The 19,779-nt window shown below is 46.1% G+C and overlaps 1 protein-coding gene across 2 annotated transcripts in view; it reads left to right on the forward strand.

The window, feature by feature from the left end:
• LOC119660795 (sialin) overlaps positions 1–19,779 on the forward strand; it is a 65,230-nt gene that overhangs the window by 18,903 nt on the left and 26,548 nt on the right. For both annotated transcript variants that reach the window (XM_038069611.1, XM_038069612.1), the window contains exon 3: positions 11,957–12,231. In XM_038069611.1, the coding sequence (XP_037925539.1) occupies positions 11,957–12,231 (275 nt within the window). The remainder of the gene's footprint in view (positions 1–11,956; positions 12,232–19,779) is intronic.

The raw sequence follows: 19,779 nt of genomic DNA on the forward strand, positions 1-19,779 counted from the left end.
GGCACTTCAACCATCCATACCAGTGGCCCCAAGTTAAAGGTGGCGTCCCCACCTAAACAGCTCTTCATCTCCAGGCTAGCGTTCACAACGTCTACGGACGATGTTCTGGAGTATATAAGGAGCAAAGTTGGTTTACTTTCTCCTCTGTCCTGCACTGAACTCACAAAAGACGACAACACCGACCGGGTCATTGCATCTTTCAAGGTTACTTACCCACACGAAGTTGATGTCCTCGGCAACCCTTCTTTCTGGCCTGAAGGTGTATTCATAAAGCCGTATAAGCGCCCCGATTCGCGGGTAAATTTTCAGGGCAACTCGCCTGCCTCGCCGAGCTATATAACTGGATCCATGTTCACTGTCCGTATGTTTTATCAGAACGTCAGGGGTTTAAGAACCAAGCTGGGGGCCTTCAATTTATGCGCGTTGGCTCAGCAACACCATGCCATCTGTATCTCCGAAACCTGGCTAGACGATGCCATATTATACTCCGAGCTCCCCGAAGGGTACTCTACTTTCCGTTGTGACAGGGACCGGGATGCTTCTCGTAAGTCCACTGGCGGTGGAGTCCTAATTGCTATAAAAGATTCACTCCCCGCTGAACTCGTCTTCTCCTCCTCTGGCTTTCCTTTTGATTGTGTTGCTCTTCGTGTCTCCTCGCCCAACTTCCTCCCGTTCGTTGTTTCTTGTGTTTATGTCCCCTGTGCTAGCCCTTCTCACCTGTATGAAGAATTGTTTGACAGTTTGTCGGAACTCCTTACCTTCAGATTCCCTTCCCTCTCTTTCTTCCTTTGTGGAGATTTCAACCTCCCCATGCTCAACTGGCCTAATCATCCTAGTCTTCCAATTCCTTCCAACAACCTCTCCCATTCTTCCCTCCCACTTTCTTCCTTTATGTATACTTGCTCTGCCCTGAATTTCAACACCACCAAAAACTCCTTGGGCCGCACTCTCGATCTCTTCCTTTCCAACCTCCCCGAGCGCCACCTCTCTTTATTTCCTGGCACATCCCCGTATGTAAAAACCGACGCTCACCATCCCGCGGTTGAATTTGAAGCGGAGCTCCCTCGTTCAAAACCCAAAACCAAGCGTAAACCCACTAAGTTCAACTTCCGCAAAGCCAATTTTGACGGCTTGAACTCAGCTTTAGCGTCTTTCAACTGGGTTCACATATTAAGTAATTCATCGTGTGATCAAGCTCTTAACACCTTCTACAATATCCTCTCTGATCTCCTCTCCTGTTATGTCCCTTCTTCCCCTCCCTGCCTACGTTCTTTCCCAACTTGGTTCACAACGGAACTTCATATTAACATGCGCTTGAAACATCCACTGAGGAAGAAGTTTCGGGCTTCTAAAAATGACGTCGACCTTGCTCACTTTAAAGCTATACGATCTACTGTGAAGTCAATGGTCAGAAAGGCGCGTAAAAGGTACCTATTGAGCGTCGAAGCCGCCCTTGCCCGCGGTAACTTAAAACTCTTTTGGTCTCACGCTCGCAACTCTCGTAATCCAACTCATTCTGTCCCTTCTTCTATCAGCTTCGCTGACTCCACTGCCAACTCCCCACAACAATCCTGCGACCTTCTCTGCACCTACTTCTCTTCAGTGTTTTCTCCCTCGAGCCCTTCACCCTCTACACCTTTCATAACCACAGACTCCTCCGAATCACTAGCCATTCCTCTCCTTACGCCTTCCTTGGTTGAGTTCCTCATTGGTAACCTTGAGCCCAATGTCGGACCTGGCCCCGATGGGCTTCCTAATCTCTTCCTCCTTAACTGTAGAAAACACATTTCCCTCCCGCTGTGTATAATCTACAACAAAAGTCTAGACGAATGCTACTTTCCCCGTCTCTGGAAAGAGGCCCTTATCATTCCTATCCTCAAGAGCGGAAACCCTTCCCTTGCTATGAACTACCGCCCCATTTCCCTTCTCTCCTCTTGCTCCAAAATCCTAGAAAGATACGTCAACGACTGGTTGACCGCGCACTTCGGTCACCTCATTGTCAAAGAGGAGCATGGTTTCATGAAACATAGATCAACGGCTTCAAATCTTTTGGTCTTTACCAACTTTGTTGCTAAACGCTTGAATTCACGACAGGAGGTTCATGCTGTTTATACTGATTTCTCCAAAGCCTTTGACACCGTTGATCATAACATTCTCCTCTCTAAACTTTCTTCGCTAGAGTTCCCTCCCTCAGTCATCTCCTGGCTTTCCTCCTATCTCTCATACCGTTCCTGCAAAGTTTCTTTTCATGGTCACTCATCTCGTTCCTTCTCTCCTTCCTCTGGTGTTCCCCAAGGCTCTATACTTGGCCCGCTACTCTTCCTGTTTTTTATCAATGACCTCGCCTCCATCCTCACCTGTCCGTATTTGCTTTACGCAGACGACCTTAAATTGTTTGCCTCTGTTTCCTCTCCATTGGAGTGTGCTCTCTTACAATCCAACCTTGATAATTTAGCCCGTTGGTGTTCGGTCAACAAGCTAACACTGAATGTCAACAAATGCCACTGGATGTGCTATTCCCTGAAACCCTCCCCATCGTCCTTTTCCTATTCTCTCAGTGGTCAACCCCTTTCACTACTGACCTCCTTCAAAGACCTGGGTGTAATATTCGACGATAAACTTCGTTTCAATTCCCACTTCGTTGACATCATCAATAGAGCTTCCAAAATGTCTGGTTTTATCCTACGTTCCTCGTCCGACTTTACCTCAATCCAGCCCTCCTTAACACTCTTCAATTCCCTTGTCAAAAACATCCTTGAATACTGCTCTGTAGTCTGGTCCCCCTACCGCATCCGTGACGGCCGTGCTCTTGAAGCTGTACAACGCAAATTCACCCGGACCCTCTTTTACAAAAAGAACCTTCCACGGGTTGATTATCCGTCACGACTCCGCACCCTCAATCTCCCCTCCCTACAGCAACGCCGTATTTTCCTTGATATGTGTACTCTTTTCAAACTCTGCAATGGTCTGATGGACTGCTCCGCCAACTCGGATATTACTCTCCGTATCGCCTCGTCTCATGACACACGTAATGCGGACATTTTTGATGTGCCCTTCGCCGAGCTCGAGATTTACTTTCACTCTCCGATCCCGAGGTTTTGCCGGTCCTACAATGCCCTACAGCTTGGTTCATTTGACTCTATGTCCCTCTCTAGCTTTAAGCGCAAAATATGCCATTTACTTGCTCCTCCCTCTGAGGACAATATGTAATAAGAAATTTGCTTTCTGTGTATTGTCCTCATTAAATAAATAAATAAATAAATAAATAAATGCCGCTTCTGTTTACCTAGCTTCCATACCATATGTTGAAACAAGCACTTTGGGTTTTTTCAAAATAACAACGATGCCAGCTTTAGAAAAGCTTTTTTAGACTGCCTATTCCGGTGCCTTAAAGTGTTCTTTATTTGTAGAGAGTATGTTCCTTTGTAGCTGTACAGATATTAGACAACCTTGCCAATGCGGACCTTTGGTAGTCAGATCCGAATAACAATTCTTTGAATTCTTGATCTTATGGGTTTGACCTATATTTTGTTCTCTCCCAGGATTTGTTGACCTTGGTGACGGAAGGGCTCAGAAAATCTCCCGCATCTCTTTTCTGCCCTTCCTCCCTCCTACTAGATCTGGATTTGAAAAAAAACTTACAAAAGGGTGGCACCAGAAGCTCTTGTGGTAATTGCTGGGATGCAATCAGCTTCATGATGGTATCTATGTCCTGAAAAGTGGAAAATGCTGAACCATAATTTTCGCTGCTCCTTTTTATGACTCCAAGGGAAGAGTTGTAATTCTTGGTGCTTTGAGTGGGTAAAAACCCTACAGACTGTCGTCTCCGGGGACCATATGTCTTAAAAATTTTTGTCTGTGAGGTGAGGTCTTAGGACGCATAAGGCACCTGCCCAAGGAATGTGCATATTTATTGAGGATATATGAGGATATGGGGTATCAAAGCTTCCGTGGTCCCATGCTTATATGATATGCTAAGAACGCTCGGAATATAAAACCAATGTGGAGAAGAAAGAAAGGAGGATGATAAAGTGGGATGGGGGGTTTATGAAGCTAAAGAGTATCCATTGACTAATAAACTTCGGTAGCGTTCAACCAGTCCCACAGGTAGGCGATTTCCCCCCGGGTCCGGAGTTTTTTCAGGGACCCGGAATAGAAATTTCAATTAAAAAGGGAGTAATACTGGGCCCAAATAATTTTCACCATAGACCCATATTTCCGAATTTTCATCTTGGGCCCTCTTTTCCGCAAAATGTTTACCCTGGGGCCGGGTTTTCTTTCTACGGCCGTGCCTACAGGTGATTCGGGAATACATGTATTCAAACAATGAACAAAATTCCCAATAGTACCTATTTCCCGAGGCCAAAACGGTAAAACGGTTCAAAGACTCGGGAAAGCAACGAGACGAGTTTTAAATTGTGCTTGTAAAAGCAATAAGATAGAAGATTGGTTAAACTTCCGGAACTCACAGGGCGAAAATAAGAGGTTCGTAAAACGTCCAAAGCGACACTCCTTTAAAACATACTTGGAGGAACAAGAAGTCGAAAGGGACATTCCTAGGCTATGCAGAGTTCTTAAAAAAATACGTCGTCTAAGTTGGACTCTCTTATCAAACCGGATGGAACTTTCACTAACTCCAGAGTTGAGTCTATCCAAACTCTCTTGGAAGTACACCACTCGGGAGAACAGGTGACAGAAGTGGAAGGGAGAGAACACGAAAGTGGAAATGGAAGGGAATTGGAACACGGCGAGAGCGGTTGTTATCAATGAAAAGGCGGGAGTTGCTATACTATCCTTTGAATACTTCAAAGCAACTGGCATGGATGGCATCTATCCAGCGATGCTAAAGGAGGGCGTTGAGCATTTAGAGCAGTTTCTAAGAAATATTTTTCGCGGATGTCTTACTCTGGGCTGTGAGCCTACCTCTTGGCAAAAGGTTAAGGTTGTCTTCATACCTAAGCTCGGGAAAGATGACAAATCCAAAGAATTTCAGACAAATCAGCTGGACATCAGTTTCGCTGAACTGTCTGGAGAGATTGGTTGAGCGTCACATTCGCTAGAAGGCGCTAAGGTCGTATCTACTAAACGAAAATCAACTCGCATACCAGTGTGGAAAATCCTTTGAGTCTGTTTTCCACACTTTGGTTTCAAAAATAGAGGACGCAAAATCTGAAAGGCGAATATGCGATCGAGTGCTCGTGGACATTGAAGGGGCGTTGGACTGTGCGCCTTTCTAAAACTTCTGTGATAGCGCCTGAGAGCATGGTGTCGACGCAACTTTAATTAAGTGGATCTATGGTATGCTAACGCAGAGATTGCTGTGTGTTGAAGTGGGTGTTGATCGCTAGCTAACAACGGAAGCGGCGAAAAACTGCCCCCAAGGAGGTGTGCTATCGTAGCGTCTGTGGAGTATGTAGATCGACTCACTACTATGCGAACTGTAAAATCTACCAATACACGGTCAAGTTTATGCAGATGACGTGGCCGCGTTAGGGGGGGGGGGGGTGTGGCTGTTCCATAAATGCAAACGAGGGTGAACAATTTTTTTTCACCAAATATGATCATGTGGGGTGTATCAAATGAAAGGTCTCGATGGGAAGGGCGAGGGCTGGAAAGTAGTGATCATTTCTTTCACGGTCCCATTCTCAGAATCTGCCCAACCGAAAAATCTGAAAAAAAAAATCACGGAGCTATCACTAGGTGCCTAGACACCGAAATACCCTCCATGCCGATATCTCTTCAAATAAAGTTAATAACAGTATATTACTATAATTTTTAGTAAATGACTGTAAAATCCCTCAGCGATCTGTGGCTATAGGCTATAAAGCATCATCCTACCAAGTTTGGTGTGGAAATTGCGCCATTCAGTCTATGGTTCTGAGTGTTGGCAGACTATAAAAGACAATGAACGGCGTCTTATGGTAATGTAGACGAAGATGCTGCGTTGGACTAGTGACATGACACGTTTTGATGACATCCGAAATGAGGATATTCGCGATTGATATTGGGTTGCACCGATCGTTGAAAAACTGCGAGAGAGGCCTTTTCGATGGTATTGTCACGTAATTCGCGCTAACGATCGATGGTAAACGACCAAAAGGCAGGCCGAAATAACGGTGGCTGGAGATTTAAAAGCCTCGCGACTACATCCAGATCAGGCAGTTGATAGATAAAATGGCGAAACCGATCGCGACGAGTCGACCTCACTTGTGAACGGGAGGAGGGTTGAAGAAAAAGAAGAAGAGGGCAATTGAATTTTTAACTATATACACATGAAACTGTCATATCATGTCACTCATCGTTCCTCATATAGGGAAATATAAAACCTTTTAGATCTGAGGCGTGTAGCTTCAGGTTTCTTGACTGTACCCATGTTCTCGTGGGGACCGATGCCATCCGAAGGCCGCTGCAGCCACTATGCGCGGCTATTGCATTGGTCAGGCAAGTGGAAGATGCCGCAGAATGTAATGATTTCGGAAATATATACCGCATCACGAAAGCCCTTGCGTGTGGTCGCAAATCTCGCGATTGGTCCTGTGAAGGACGTTAACCGTCACCTCTTCATCCACAATGATGAGCAACTAAAGAGATGGAAAGAACACTTCACCACGGTTCTTAACCGTATCACAGCCGGTGAGGTTCCTCCTCTAGCGGATTAGATGGCCAGTCACTGTAACATGCAGATACGGACTGTTCCTCCAAGCAGAAGAGAAATCATTTGGGCCATCAATACACACAAACGGCGTAAAGCCATTGGGTTTAATGGTCTCTCTGCAGGATTATTTATCGCCGCACCTGCAGTTATTGTAGATCTGGTGCTTCCACTCGTACGGAAATCTTGGGAATCCGAGATCTTCCCCTGAGAGTACAAGAAGGGGATAATCGTTAAGATTCCAAAGAAGGGATCCGTTTCGTGTGATAGTTGGAGGACTATCTGGGACGCATCAAAGAACATCTCAAACGCTTGAAGGACGGAGAGTAGGCTGGTTTTCGCTCTGGATCCTCCTGAATTGACTACATCAACACCCTACGGATCATTTTGGAGCAGTGCACGGAGTTTAGATCTTCGCTGCACCTGTTCTTCCTTGATTTTAAGAAAACTTTCGGCAGCGTGAACAGTGAATGTATTATTATTGTTGCAAATGAAATGTCGGATTTTTCAATGAAGTGAAGTTAGTTATGATTTTAATGTTTTAAACTGCCGCAAGGTGACTCTGGTGGTATGGGATAATTGAGTATAAATAGTCGTTCGTTCGATCAAGGAGTCATTTCAGTTTCAATCGTCATTGAAGTTCCAAGTAAAACTCAAAGAAAAAAGCATGGAAGGGAGTCAAAAACGTCTACTTTTTCTATATGAATTTAAACATGGTCACAACGCAGCGGAGGCAACCAGAAACATTTGCAGAGCATTTGGAGCTGACGCAGCAAACGAACGAACGACACAGCGGTGGTTCGAAAAATTCCGATCAGGCGACATGACCCTCCAAAGTGAACCTCGTGGACACCCAGGACCATCGATCGACAACGACGAGTTGCGTTTGATAGTGGAATCTGATCCCCGATCATCGATTCGTGACATTGCAGAGAAAATAGGCGTACACTATTCGACAGTATCTCGGCACTTACAACAGCTTGGAAAGGTGAAGAAGCTTGATAAGTGGGTTCCGCATGAACTCAACGAGCAAAACATGGCGCTGCGAATGGAAATATCCAGTTCTCTACTCAACCGCAACAGGAACAATCCCGTTTTGCGCAGAATAGTGACATGCGATGAAAAGTGGATATTGTACGACAACCGTCGCAGATCAGCGCAATGGCTAGATGCCGATCAGCCTCCACAACACATGCCAAAACCGAGCCTTCACCCGAAGAAGGTAATGGTAACTGTTTGGTGGTCTGCATCTGGAATTATTCATTATTCGTTTTTGGAGCGTGGTGAAACAATTAATGCAGAGAAATATTGTGCCCAACTTGATGAAATGCACGAGAAATTACGTGTTCAGCGGCCTAGATTGGTCAACAGAGATGGAGTGATACTGCTCCATGATAACGCCCGACCTCATGTTTCCAGAATGACGGTCCAAAAATTAAATGAATTACGATATGAGACTCTTCCTCATCCACCATATTCACCCGACCTCTCGCCAACCGACTGCCACTTTTTTAAGCATTTGGATCACTTTTTGGCGGGGAAACAATTCAGCAATTAAGTAGCTGTCAAAAGTGCCTTTGAAGAATTTCTTAGCTCGAGAAACCCAGACTTTTACGAAACTGGAATAAATGCCTTTGTATCTCGTTGGGAGAAGTGCATGGAAGCTGCTGGTTCTTATTTTGACTAATAAAATTAATTTTCATAAAAGTTATAGTTTTTTGAAATTTTACTCAAATATCCGACATTTCATTTGCAACAACCCAATATCTCTAGGCAGGAGGGGAATTCCGAAGAAACTAATAGCCATTATCATAGCAATATATGATGGCGCAAAATGTCAAAATGCACCGAGCTAAAATCTCGGAGCGGAGTCCGTCTGGATTGTACCCTGTCACCGATATTATTTCTTTTTATTATCGGTGACGTTCTTGATGCTATCCTGTCCGGAGGACGTGGAGGAATTCAATGGGCTAGGACTAGGCTAGGCTAGGCTAGGCTAGGATCTTTCCTCAAGCACCTCCGCTATGCCGGTGATGTCTGTTTGCTCAATCAGCGGTTTGTAGACCTTAGCCAAATGGCTCTAGATTTGGAAAGATAGGCAAGTAGAGTTGGAATGAAGATAAACACCAACAAAACCGAGATTCTTAGTCTGACGGATTATCGATGACGTCATTAAATCTGTATGTTTAGAAAGCGGGGATTCTACCGATGGTGGCATTGAACTGGATGTCGTCCGACCATTATCAGCGCTAGGATCCACTATTTGAAATAATTAAAACTTGTTTTTTCTATTCGCTAGTGTTATTTATTGGTCTAGCAAATAGCGATATTTCGGGAACCACTTGTTCCCTTCATCAGTGCTAACAAATCTGCTCTTCAGTTTTTTTAAATAACGGGGAATACCCCTAGGCGGACGTAATCTTCTTATAAACCGATGGCTCAAAAATTGAATAAGGTTTTGGAGCAAGGCTCTGCCTTTCAGATATGTCTTTGAGACGTTATATAACAGTCTTTCAAGATGAGATATATACGATCCTGGGAGCGAGATTTTGTGAACTTTGAGGGTGTTGAGCAATCCTTTGATCACCCAAAAATCGTGCAGGTATGCAGCACTATTTTGAATTCTATACCTAAATCAAGACGGTGGAACTACTCTAGGTTCTTGAAATCTCTAGCACAAGGGGAAATAAATTCCAACTTCCTTTTAAGTCAATGAATTCACCGAATACGTATTTCGGCATTTGCTGCCTTCTTCAGCGGAATAAGCCTATTTTATTCTATGACTACGCCCGAATTGTATCTTAATTAATAAATCTTCTGTAGGGTAGCAGTGAATGCAGATATGAGTGCGCGTTATCCATATCTGCTGGTGGTAGTGTTCCTGAGGCTGTTTTCAAATGAAGAAACTCGTCGTTTTCATTGCCTAGTTTCGCTTTGAGTGTGTGAATCCTGCGTAATCCTACGGCTTTGATGCCTTCTTTCCGTTGAGAATGTTATACTGGTTCGTTGTGAGTCCGTCATGATCCTGTCTTGTTCGAACAAATTTGCATCTTCCGAAATCCATTCTTAATAGCTGTGTCTACAATGTATGACCTTCGTATCGATGGTCAGCAATGTCAAATTTCAACCCCAAAAGAAGGAGAAGGTGTGGGTGTGTTTGAGGTCGGGGAGATACAAAGCCTCTGACCACTCAGACCCTCGTGATCCATTGTACTCGATTCCCCCGTCCAACGGAATATCGCGGATTCGTTTATGTATCGCCGAATTTCCGTTAGTGGATGTGCGCAGTTGTAGCACATCAACGTCAAAAATTTGTTTTTTGATGCGTCCATAGGCGGGTTACTCACACAACTCACACAGAAAATGTTCCGTGGATTCAGCTTCCTGATTACAGGATACGTATCATCTTGGCGAATTCCTTCTTTTTCTTCTTTTTCTTCAGCCTTTGTCCCGTTCACAAGCGGGGTCAGCTCGTCGTGATCGGCTTCGCCATTTGGCTCTATCGAATGCCTGATCTGGTTGCAATCTCCAGGCTTTCAAATCCCCATCTAGCGTATCAAGCCACCGTTGTTTAGGTCATCTTCGTGAATTCCTATTCTGAACATATGCCCAGCTAGTGAATTATGACTTATGGCTTGTGAGAAAGCCAGCAATACTTCCTGCTTTGCGAGAGGATAAACTTTGCCGTATATTTGTTTTGTTCTAACCGGAAAAGTTTGGTATATTTAGCAGTATTAAGGCTCAGCCATCTGTCATAATTGGAAACTTGTTCCCAGTTTTTGACAGTAGAGTTTTACAATGATACTGACATCCCAATTGCGGGTTCCGGTGAAATTGAACCCTGTTTTACTAAGACATGAGATATTTCATTTCTCTCTATACGAAAATGACGGTGTACCCAGAGTAGTTCCACCGTATTGAACCTGAAAACAGGGTTCAATTGATTTCCACATTTTTGAATGATTTTTGAAGTGAACGAAGGACTAGACAAGGAGCTCAATGCAGATTGACTATCGCTATAGATTGCAATTCGCCTGCTCTTCATCCGTTCGTTAATCATCCAGATTGCCGCCTTTAGGATCGCATAGACTTCAACCTGAAATACCGTTATATATTGTCCCAAGGGAAGAGCGCACTTCTCAATTTTATTCGATAGGTAGAATTCTGGTCCAGAACCCTGTTCTGTTTTCGAGCCATCGGTGTAGAAGACGTCAGTATATCCTGGCATGCATTCTTCTGGTTCGTCCCAGTTTTCTCTTCGTTTCAAGATAACATATATATATTGGGAATCCGAGAAACAGAAGGCATTGCGAAAACTTCTCCCAATAACTCTTCGAATGTTCTGTCCCCCCCCCCATGTCCGTTGTTTTCTCATTGATCTAATCGAATTTGTCTATGAACTGCTTTCAGTGCTCTGAATAAAAAAATTCAAGGGGTTGTATCCCTCACGGTGTTCGGGCTGCATGGATCTGTTTCCACATGCCGGAATTAGACGAGTTGCATTCACAGCACCAGCTTCCCTTTCTTCCTTTTTTCCTGGTGGAGGCGGAGAAGAAGGTTCTGCCAGGAAAGCTTGTAGTCCCTTCTCCTTTGTGGCTGGAGTTTTCTTCCGCCGACCGACTGGCCGGTCGTAGTCAGGTTTGGAGTTTCTCTCATTATGGGAGTTGTTGCACCGGGCGCAGGCTTTTTCTGAAGTTGAGAGCCTGTCTTCCATGGATTTCGACATGGGAGAATATGAATGTGGTGAGGCTTTCAAAATACGTGCCTCTGTCACAACCTGATTTTTTTTCTTGTTTTTGTTGCGGGTGGACTTGAAGTCTGTGGCTTGTTGCCGCTTGGAGGGTTACAATGGTTTGCTTCAATCTCCATGTGTTTTTGGAGACCCTTAGTGTAGTAGTTAAATGCTACAGGCTCCCCGACCATGGTAAGATGGTGTTTGAAGGGGAGCAAAGAAAAAAAAAGGTGGATGCTGAGGCAATACCACCAAGGCCAAGACTAATTCGTCGCGAAGTCCACTACCTACGAAGACCAGCGTAGAGAAGGCGGAGAAAAATAGGCCTCTGCCAAAGTGCGCCTGTGTTATTTCAAAGAAGGTCAAGAGTCGAAAGAGGCACTGAAAACAATCTATAATAAGTCTCCAATAACAGAAGTTTATTTTCGAACAGTTGTGTATGGTGGGGAAGAGCCTGCCTTTCTTCTTGTCCTGCATTATATACGGTCCTCATAGACGTGTCCATAAGCATTTTATTAAAGATTTACTAAAACAATGAAAAATATATATCTTTTTTCTCCCAAACTATCTAGATCGGATACCGGCACGTCTTGTACTATATTTCCTATCATGGTCTGGATTTTTGGTGTCGTTTATGATGCGGAACGATATAAATTTCGCATTAGTTGCAATGGTAAAAACACCCAATTCAACAACGTTACCATCGACGATCCATCCAGAGATAAATATGACAGCTACGCAGCCAATAAACACAACAATGGCAAGTTTATTGAACGATATCAATCAAACGCTTGCTGTAGTCAACTCAACCGTATCTAAATATTCGGAGGATAATGCCACTGTTGATGTAAGTTGAAACAGTTTAAGAATCAATAATATAGCCGGGTTCCTTATGGAATCCTCTACAAGCTTTGCATGAACATAATGACAATATTGTTTGCATTCCGCATCAGTAGGTATCAGTTACTGAGAAAATTTGGTGCAATTTAATTTTTGTTAATAATAGTATGATTTGCACCAAACTTTTCAGGAACCTATAGACCTTTTGATCAGAAGGCGAAAGTATCGGTGAATACCTGGAATAGCTTCAACTTGTTATTTTTTAATGGAAAGAACACCGTAAATCGGTCCTTTCGTAAATTTTTTCATCTATCGGATAGGAAAACGGTTTGATCTAATTTTGAAGTTATCATCAATCCCTAACCAGGCTCTCCATTCTGAACAAGCCCTACCACAGCAATCAGACCATGTGTGATTATAGCACTTTCGTATACCCTTCACGGCGGTAATCCCATCCTATCGGTCACACAGATCCCTATTAATTAGACCACTCCCCAGTTCATGAACATTCCTATTCAATTCCCAATCATGCCTAACACAATGATCGACCTATTGTGCTCAAGGTTTCAGTACTGGTACAAGCAACTAAAACCTTTGCTGATGTTAGCTAGTTTAGTTTACTGGGCGGAGTCGCAGCTTCGAGCACTCAGGCCATTGTTAGGCCCATTGTATCCTCCATGTTCCATCATGGTGTTTTACCCTTCTTTAGCATCTTGAGTGGACAGCTTTCTTTGAAAGCTTCTCTGATGCTAGCTGTGATCATCTGGGTTGCCTTCTCAATTCCAGCAATGGATTTGATGCGCTTCCCAGGGATCGTGACTCGGGCGCTCAATTCTATTTTGTACATCATCCAACTTGCGCATTCCGAAAAGGAGTGGGTGGAGGTGGATCCATGCCCATTACGAAATCAATGCGTCTGTGATCCAAAAGTGTGATATCGTTTGATACTCTCCACTCTCCGAACAGAGCCGCTATGTCAGGAGATGCCACCGTGATGTCGATGACCTCTCGCCTGACCACGTTGAAGAAAGTGGGTCCATTACCCAAATTAAGGATCTGCAAATCGGTTCCTACTAGATACTCCAGTGGTCTCGATTCTCTTGCATTGATGTTGAAACTTCCCCAGCATATGTGGCGAGCGTTGACATCACATCCTGCTGTTGCCCCCATGCCTCTACTTTGGCATATTGGATAGCTCCGATGAATGTTCCACTGGGAACGTCTTCTGCGTCATAGGGGAAATATGCAGAGCACCATAGTATCACTGTATCTCCTTGTTGACTTTTTACGGTTAGTTTAGCCGATGTGGTGTCGCCATCACATAGGTCGTTAACGAGGTTAGCCTGGAAGTCTTTTGAGACTACCATGCAAGAGCGGAGTCGATCACTTCACATTGGCATACAACAGGTCAGCATCCTGGAAGTTTAGGCCCCTGACTACCCCACCAATAACCCACGGCTCCTGTATGAGGTGTATAAATGTCTTGTAGCTATTGATCCGACGACTGATAAGTGCAGTCGGCGCTTTACAATGCTGCAAATTTAATTGGGAAATGTGGCACTTTATCTACGTTTCAGATGAAGATGCCGAGGGCTGCACGTCCTCTCCAATGGTTCTAGGAGCCGACACTTGGAACGTGACGGTTCCTAACCCGTAGTAGAGCCGGCAGCCCGATTTTTCCCGAACCTTCTTTACATCGGGTTCGGGAACGCCGATAGTGAGAGAAGTTCCGGCCTATCGGCTCTCTCTCCTGTTTTGCTGCCTAGCAGCATCCAAGTGGAAGGGTTGAGGTTATTCTGCACACCAAGTTGTTCCATCCGTAGCTGGTGCCTCCGCAATGGACTCACGGTGAACGCTAGGAAGACTGGACTAGTTATGTTCACTATGAACGTCAGGTGGGGCAGCCATACTCTCCCCACCTTAACAGGAGCGGAAATCCAGCTGGCACAAACAGTCAAGTACTTAGGAGTACATTTCGACTCCAAGTTAACGTGGAAGCATCATATCCAGGAACAATATCAGAAATCGTGCAGATTGCTTTGGTGCTTTAGGAATGCGATAGGTAAGACCTGGGGACTTTCACCCAAACGGATATACTGGATGTATTTATCCACAATAAAACGTCTGGTGGCCAAGACTGAACTTTGTTAAAAGCAGGAAACTGGTAACGTAGATTCAGAGACTTGGTTGCCTAATTGTTACTGGAGCAATGAGTACTACGTCGACTGCGGCACTTGAAGCTATCCTAATTTTATCGACAAATGGCCATGAATTTTTTCAGATTACAGACCTAAGAATCTACACCGGCGGGTCAGTCATGGAGGATGGATCGGGCGCAGGGATATTCTCGGAGAATCCGATTATAGAACTGGCTCAACCCCTCAGAAAAATAACGACTATATTCCAAGCGGAGATATATGCCATTTCATTGGCAGCAGAAGAATGTCTGCGACAAAAGTGGAGGGGTCCGACAGTCGGGCGGCATTATCAGCAATAAGTGGCAACGACATATCAAGCCAGTTGGTGTGGAGTTGGCATCAGGTGCTGCTGAAACTTGGCCTACTGAACGAAACATTCCTGATGTGGGTGCCGGGGCACTCTAACATCATCGGTAATGAGGAGGTTGACAGTCTGGCTCGTCGAGGGTCTGAACCCACAATGGTGGGGCCAGAACCAGCTCTTGGAATCCGACTATCTACTGTCAAGTCTACTCTGAAGGGTGAAATTGCAACGATTCACGCAACTGAGTGGGGAAATTTGGACTCCTACCGGCAAGCGAAAATCCTTGTGAAAGAGCCTAGGGCCACTAGAGCGGCATGAAAACCCTAGTAGGGCTTTTAACGGGACACTGCTCCTTAAACTACCATATGGAAAAGATTGGGGTTGTGGTTTCGGCTATGTGCAGCCGATGTGAGGAAGAGGAGGAGGAGGAGATGACCCTGGACTTTTTATGCAGCTGCCCCGCATCCTCAGATCTCAGACGAAGACACCTTGGCAAGGTTTTCTTCAATGAAGAATCTGCACACTCTCTGCCTCTGGAGAATGTTCTCAGATTCGCTAATGCCGGCGAACACCGTAGGCGGGAAGCCATTGAATAGGCAATTTACGGGGTTAGTACAATGGGCTTAACAATGGCCTGAGTGCTGGGAGCTGCGGCTCCCCTCAGTAAACTAAACTAAACTAAGTTGTTCCAGAACCCCACCACCATTCCGCTTTTCTTCTGGAAGCCAGAGGAAGCACTTTTTTAACGATGGTAGCTCAGAGACCTTTTTCAAGGTTAGTCGCGCACCCTCCCATACATCATTGAGGGAGGAGCAGTACTGCCTGAGCCACTCATTTGTGTCTTCCTCGGCAAAGTTTAGCCGTAACATTTTACGGTATACAACTACCGACTCAAAGCAAAGCTTAATGCGTTGCGAGCATGCAATCCTTACAGCTAGGAGGAGTTTCCTTCTAAGTTGTTCGCACTGTTCAGTATCGTAATCGGATGGATTAGATTTGTCATACAGGACCCATCCATCGGCTTCGATAGCCTTGGCTGAAAATGAAGGTATAGTAGTTGCCGGCCGAGCCATCTTTGCTGTCTTTTGTATCGAAGAGTTAAGATCGTCAGAGGACCGCTGCCGCTTCGGTTTCCCCTTAGCCACAGGTGCCCCGAACGATCCTTCTCCTTAACCTTGCCCCTTGGGTTGTGCATTGCCCGGAGGCGGTTTGCTATCCGTGGACAGGTGCTTACTTATGGGCAAGACTTTAGCCTCAGCAGGTGGCGTCGATTGAAGCCTGGGGTCAGGAATTCTGATAGAAGGGGTTTGCTCCGGCTCGTACGTTAAGGACTGGGTCCCAATTAGATTGGTTCCCACCTGAGTAAGTGGAGAATCTGAGTCTAGACGGCACGATCGAGGTTTAATTGTGTTTGTTTAACAAGTTTATGTTTTTGTTTTTTCTTAATTGGCTGTCATGGCCTCACTTTTATCGGGGAAAGTAAGTCGATCTCGGCAAAGCCCTTTTGTGCCGAGACAAGGCTAGTTGAAACGGACACCTCTTAACCCCTGTCACTATTCAGCCCTCGGCACGGTAGTCACACCTTGGCTTGGGGTTTTGATTACCGCTTGGCTTCAGGTGCTACCTCCCGTTTCCTGGAGGATCTTCCTTACTGAGCTCCTTCATCACGACAAGGTAGGTAATCGTCGAGAGAGTTTGCTGATAAAAGTGACTTTACTGTTTTATTCACGATTATGGTAGGTAGGTATCAGTGGCCGCTCCGAGGAGCCCAATTAGCGCATTGGTGCGCCGTTTTGATGCCACAAACTCCTAAGACCGTGACTGTTGTTATAGGAACAGGGAAGCAGAGTCCAGCTGGCTCGGATCTTCAGAGCCAGCCCGTAGCATTCACGAAGGAAAGCAGCTCTCCGACCCTGCAGCTAGAAATCTCACTGAGGTCCCCAAAGAATGGTTTACCCAGTGTCCGCAGCCTGACTCGAGCCTGAGCTGGGCAATCGCAGAGAAAGTGCATGAGGGTTTCCCTTCCTTCTCCGCAGCTTCGGCAATGTGAGTTGTAGGGCATGGTCCCCTATGGGCCAGTGCCCCGTGCAGACTGCTGTAATCTTGAATGCATTTGCATGCGTCTGGCACAGGAGCTTTCGTGATCGGGCTATGTTATAAGCGGGTCAAATTCTCCTTGATTTGGCACAGCTTGTAAGCCTTCGCCATCTCAGGCCCGTGGCTGCTAGGTAGTGCGAGTAGACTTGGCCCCCGACAGCCGCCAGCGGAACACCGACTGTATTCCCCGAGGGACTGCCAAGAGCAGAGCCTTGCCTGGCCAATCCGTTAGCCCGCTCATTTCCCTCTAGGTTCCTATGCCCGGGAACCCAGAGGAGAGTGATCTTGAGCGTGCCGCCCAGATGGTTGAGCGTGTCTCTGTACTGCCCCACCAACCGGGAAGATGTCGTCGTTGAGTACAAGGCCTTGATGGCCGCTTGGCTGTCGGTCAGAATGGCTATGTTATGCTTGGGGCTCGAATCACGCTCCAGCCATCGACAGACTTCCAATATCGCCAGTACTTCCGCCTGGAATACACTGGTGAAACGTGGGAGACCATACGACTTGGATACACCGTGTGTATTCGAGAAAACCCCCGCGCCGACTCCATAGGCCATCTTTGATTCGTCCGTAAAGAATACCGTGTCATAGTCTTGCAACACGCCGCCGGTCTTCCACTTAACCCTGTTTGGAAGGTCCACAGCAAAGTTTCTCATGAACTTCAGCTTGCGTGTGACATAGTCCGTGGGGGATGCCCAGATTTCTCGAGGTATTTCATCTAGAATGTTGCTGTGGCCGTAGGACTTCGCTGCCCAGCATCCGGACTCACGTAGTCTGACGGCACTGCACGCGGCAACATATTTGATGTGGAGGTCAAGGGGGAGGAGATGCAGGAGTACATTGAGAGCATCTGCCGGGCAGGACTGCAGAGCCCCCGTAGCACCTGCACACGCGGTTCTTTGAATCCTATTAAGCTTCGTTCTATTGTATTTCTTCTTCAAAGCCTGCCACCATACAATAGATCCGTACGTCAGAATCGGACGCACTACAGCGGTGTACATCCAGAGAACCATCCTCGGCCGGAGACCCCATTTCTTGGCAAAGGTTCTCTTACAGGCATAGAAGGCTATACATACCCTCAGTTCTATGTTCAACCTCCAATTTAGCTTAGGATCCAGGATTACACCCAGATACTTTTCATTAGAGGAAAGAACCAATCTTTGTTCATTCAGCCGTGGTAGATGGAATTAAGGTATCCTTGTCTTGGTGGTGAATAGCATCAGTTGCGTTTTGGTTGGGTTTATGCTGAGTCCGCATCTTGCGGCCCACAGGCACACCTTTCGCAACGCTCCTTTCATGATGTCGCTCATAATGGACAGAAACATCCCTGATACTAATATCACCAAGTCGTCGGCATACGCCACCACCTTCACCCCGCTGCTGTCCAATGTACGTAAAATTTTGTCCATTACTATTAACCAGAGCACCGATGAGATGGCACCACCCTGGGGCGTGCCTCTGTTCACAGCTTTGGTCAAGTGGTTGCCTCCCAGATCGGCCTGGGTATACTGCTTGTACTGCAGCGACCGCTCAACCGTGCCAATTACCTCGTGGAGGGCGGTTTCTGTGGATTTTCCTTTGAGGTAGGCATGCTGGGACTTCGAGAAAGGCGTTCTCTCCATAACCGTCCTAAAGTGAATGTCCAGGACGCGTTCTAGGGTCTTCAGCACGAAAGAGGTCAGGCTGATTGGCCGAAAGTCCTTCGCGCACTCATGACCTCGCCTGCCGGCTTTCGGTATGAAAACCACCCGTGCGCGCTTCCAGGACTGTGGTACGTATCCTAAAGTAATGCAGCTCCGGTAAATCTCAACAAGCCACGGCACAACCCTTTCCTGCTGCTTCTGTAGCATGATTGGCATTATGCCATCTGGGCCTGGAGATTTGTATGCGGAGAAGCTGTTTATAGCCCAGCCGATCCTATCCCCGGTAATTACCGATTTGATAGTCTCGCACAGCTGGGATTGCCGCAAACCCTCCAAGCGAGGTTCTGACTCACAGTCCTCCTCGCTGGAGGGAAAGTGCGTTTGCACCAGCAGCTCCAAGGTTTCAATAGAAGATTCCGTCCAGGAGCCTTCCGACTTCTTATGTTCCTTGGACAGAATCTTATTGAGCCTCGCGAATTCACTAGTGCTTTCAATGTTCTGACAATAGTCTAGCCAAGACCGCCTCTTGGCGGTCCTGATGGCCGACTTGTACTTCTTTAGGCAGTCCTTATATGGCTGCCAGTATTTTTGCCTGTAGCAGATGCTGAAGATTTCTCTGGTCAGCTTCCTGAGACTAGAGAGATCTTCGTTCCATCACGGTGGCAGGGTCTTTTTGCTGTACTTAGCAGGGCACGAGATTTTGAAGGCGGTATCAAAAGCCTTCTCCAGAGCCCGGACCTTTGACTCCAGTTCGTCTGTTGTGCCAATCCTACCAATTTGCGCACCGGAGAGTTTGTTCTTAATTACCTGACCAAACTTTCTCCAGTCGATCTTCCGGGGGTCTCTAAAGGGCTTGGAAACCTCTGCGGCGAGATCTAGACTGAAGAGTATCCAACTGTGGTCAGAGAAGGATCTCTGGTCAGACACTCTCCAGTCCTCCATCCTAAGAATCCCGTTGTCTGTTATTAGGGTGATATCAAGGACCTCTTCCCAACCGTCACAGTTCTCTGAGCAGGGGAATTGAAAGGCTGGTGTACTGCCCCTGTTACACACCGATAGATTTGAAGTAATAATAAAATCAAAGAATGACTCACCTCTTTCGTTGATTTCGGAGCTGCCCCAAAGCGTATGCCTTGCATTTGCGTCGCAGCCTATCAGCAGGTTGGCTTTCTTTGTTACTATGGTGTTCGTCAGATGTTGTAGTTCTACTGGCGAAGCTGATCGGTCATGAGCCTTGTAAGCCGAGGAAATATATGCGTTCTCTGCCCCCGCCTGCTCCAGCTTGACCACGACTAGGTCGCTGGAACTCAGGT

This window comes from Hermetia illucens, chromosome 7 (genome assembly GCF_905115235.1).
Source record: "Hermetia illucens chromosome 7, iHerIll2.2.curated.20191125, whole genome shotgun sequence".
Taxonomy (NCBI): domain Eukaryota; kingdom Metazoa; phylum Arthropoda; class Insecta; order Diptera; family Stratiomyidae; genus Hermetia; species Hermetia illucens.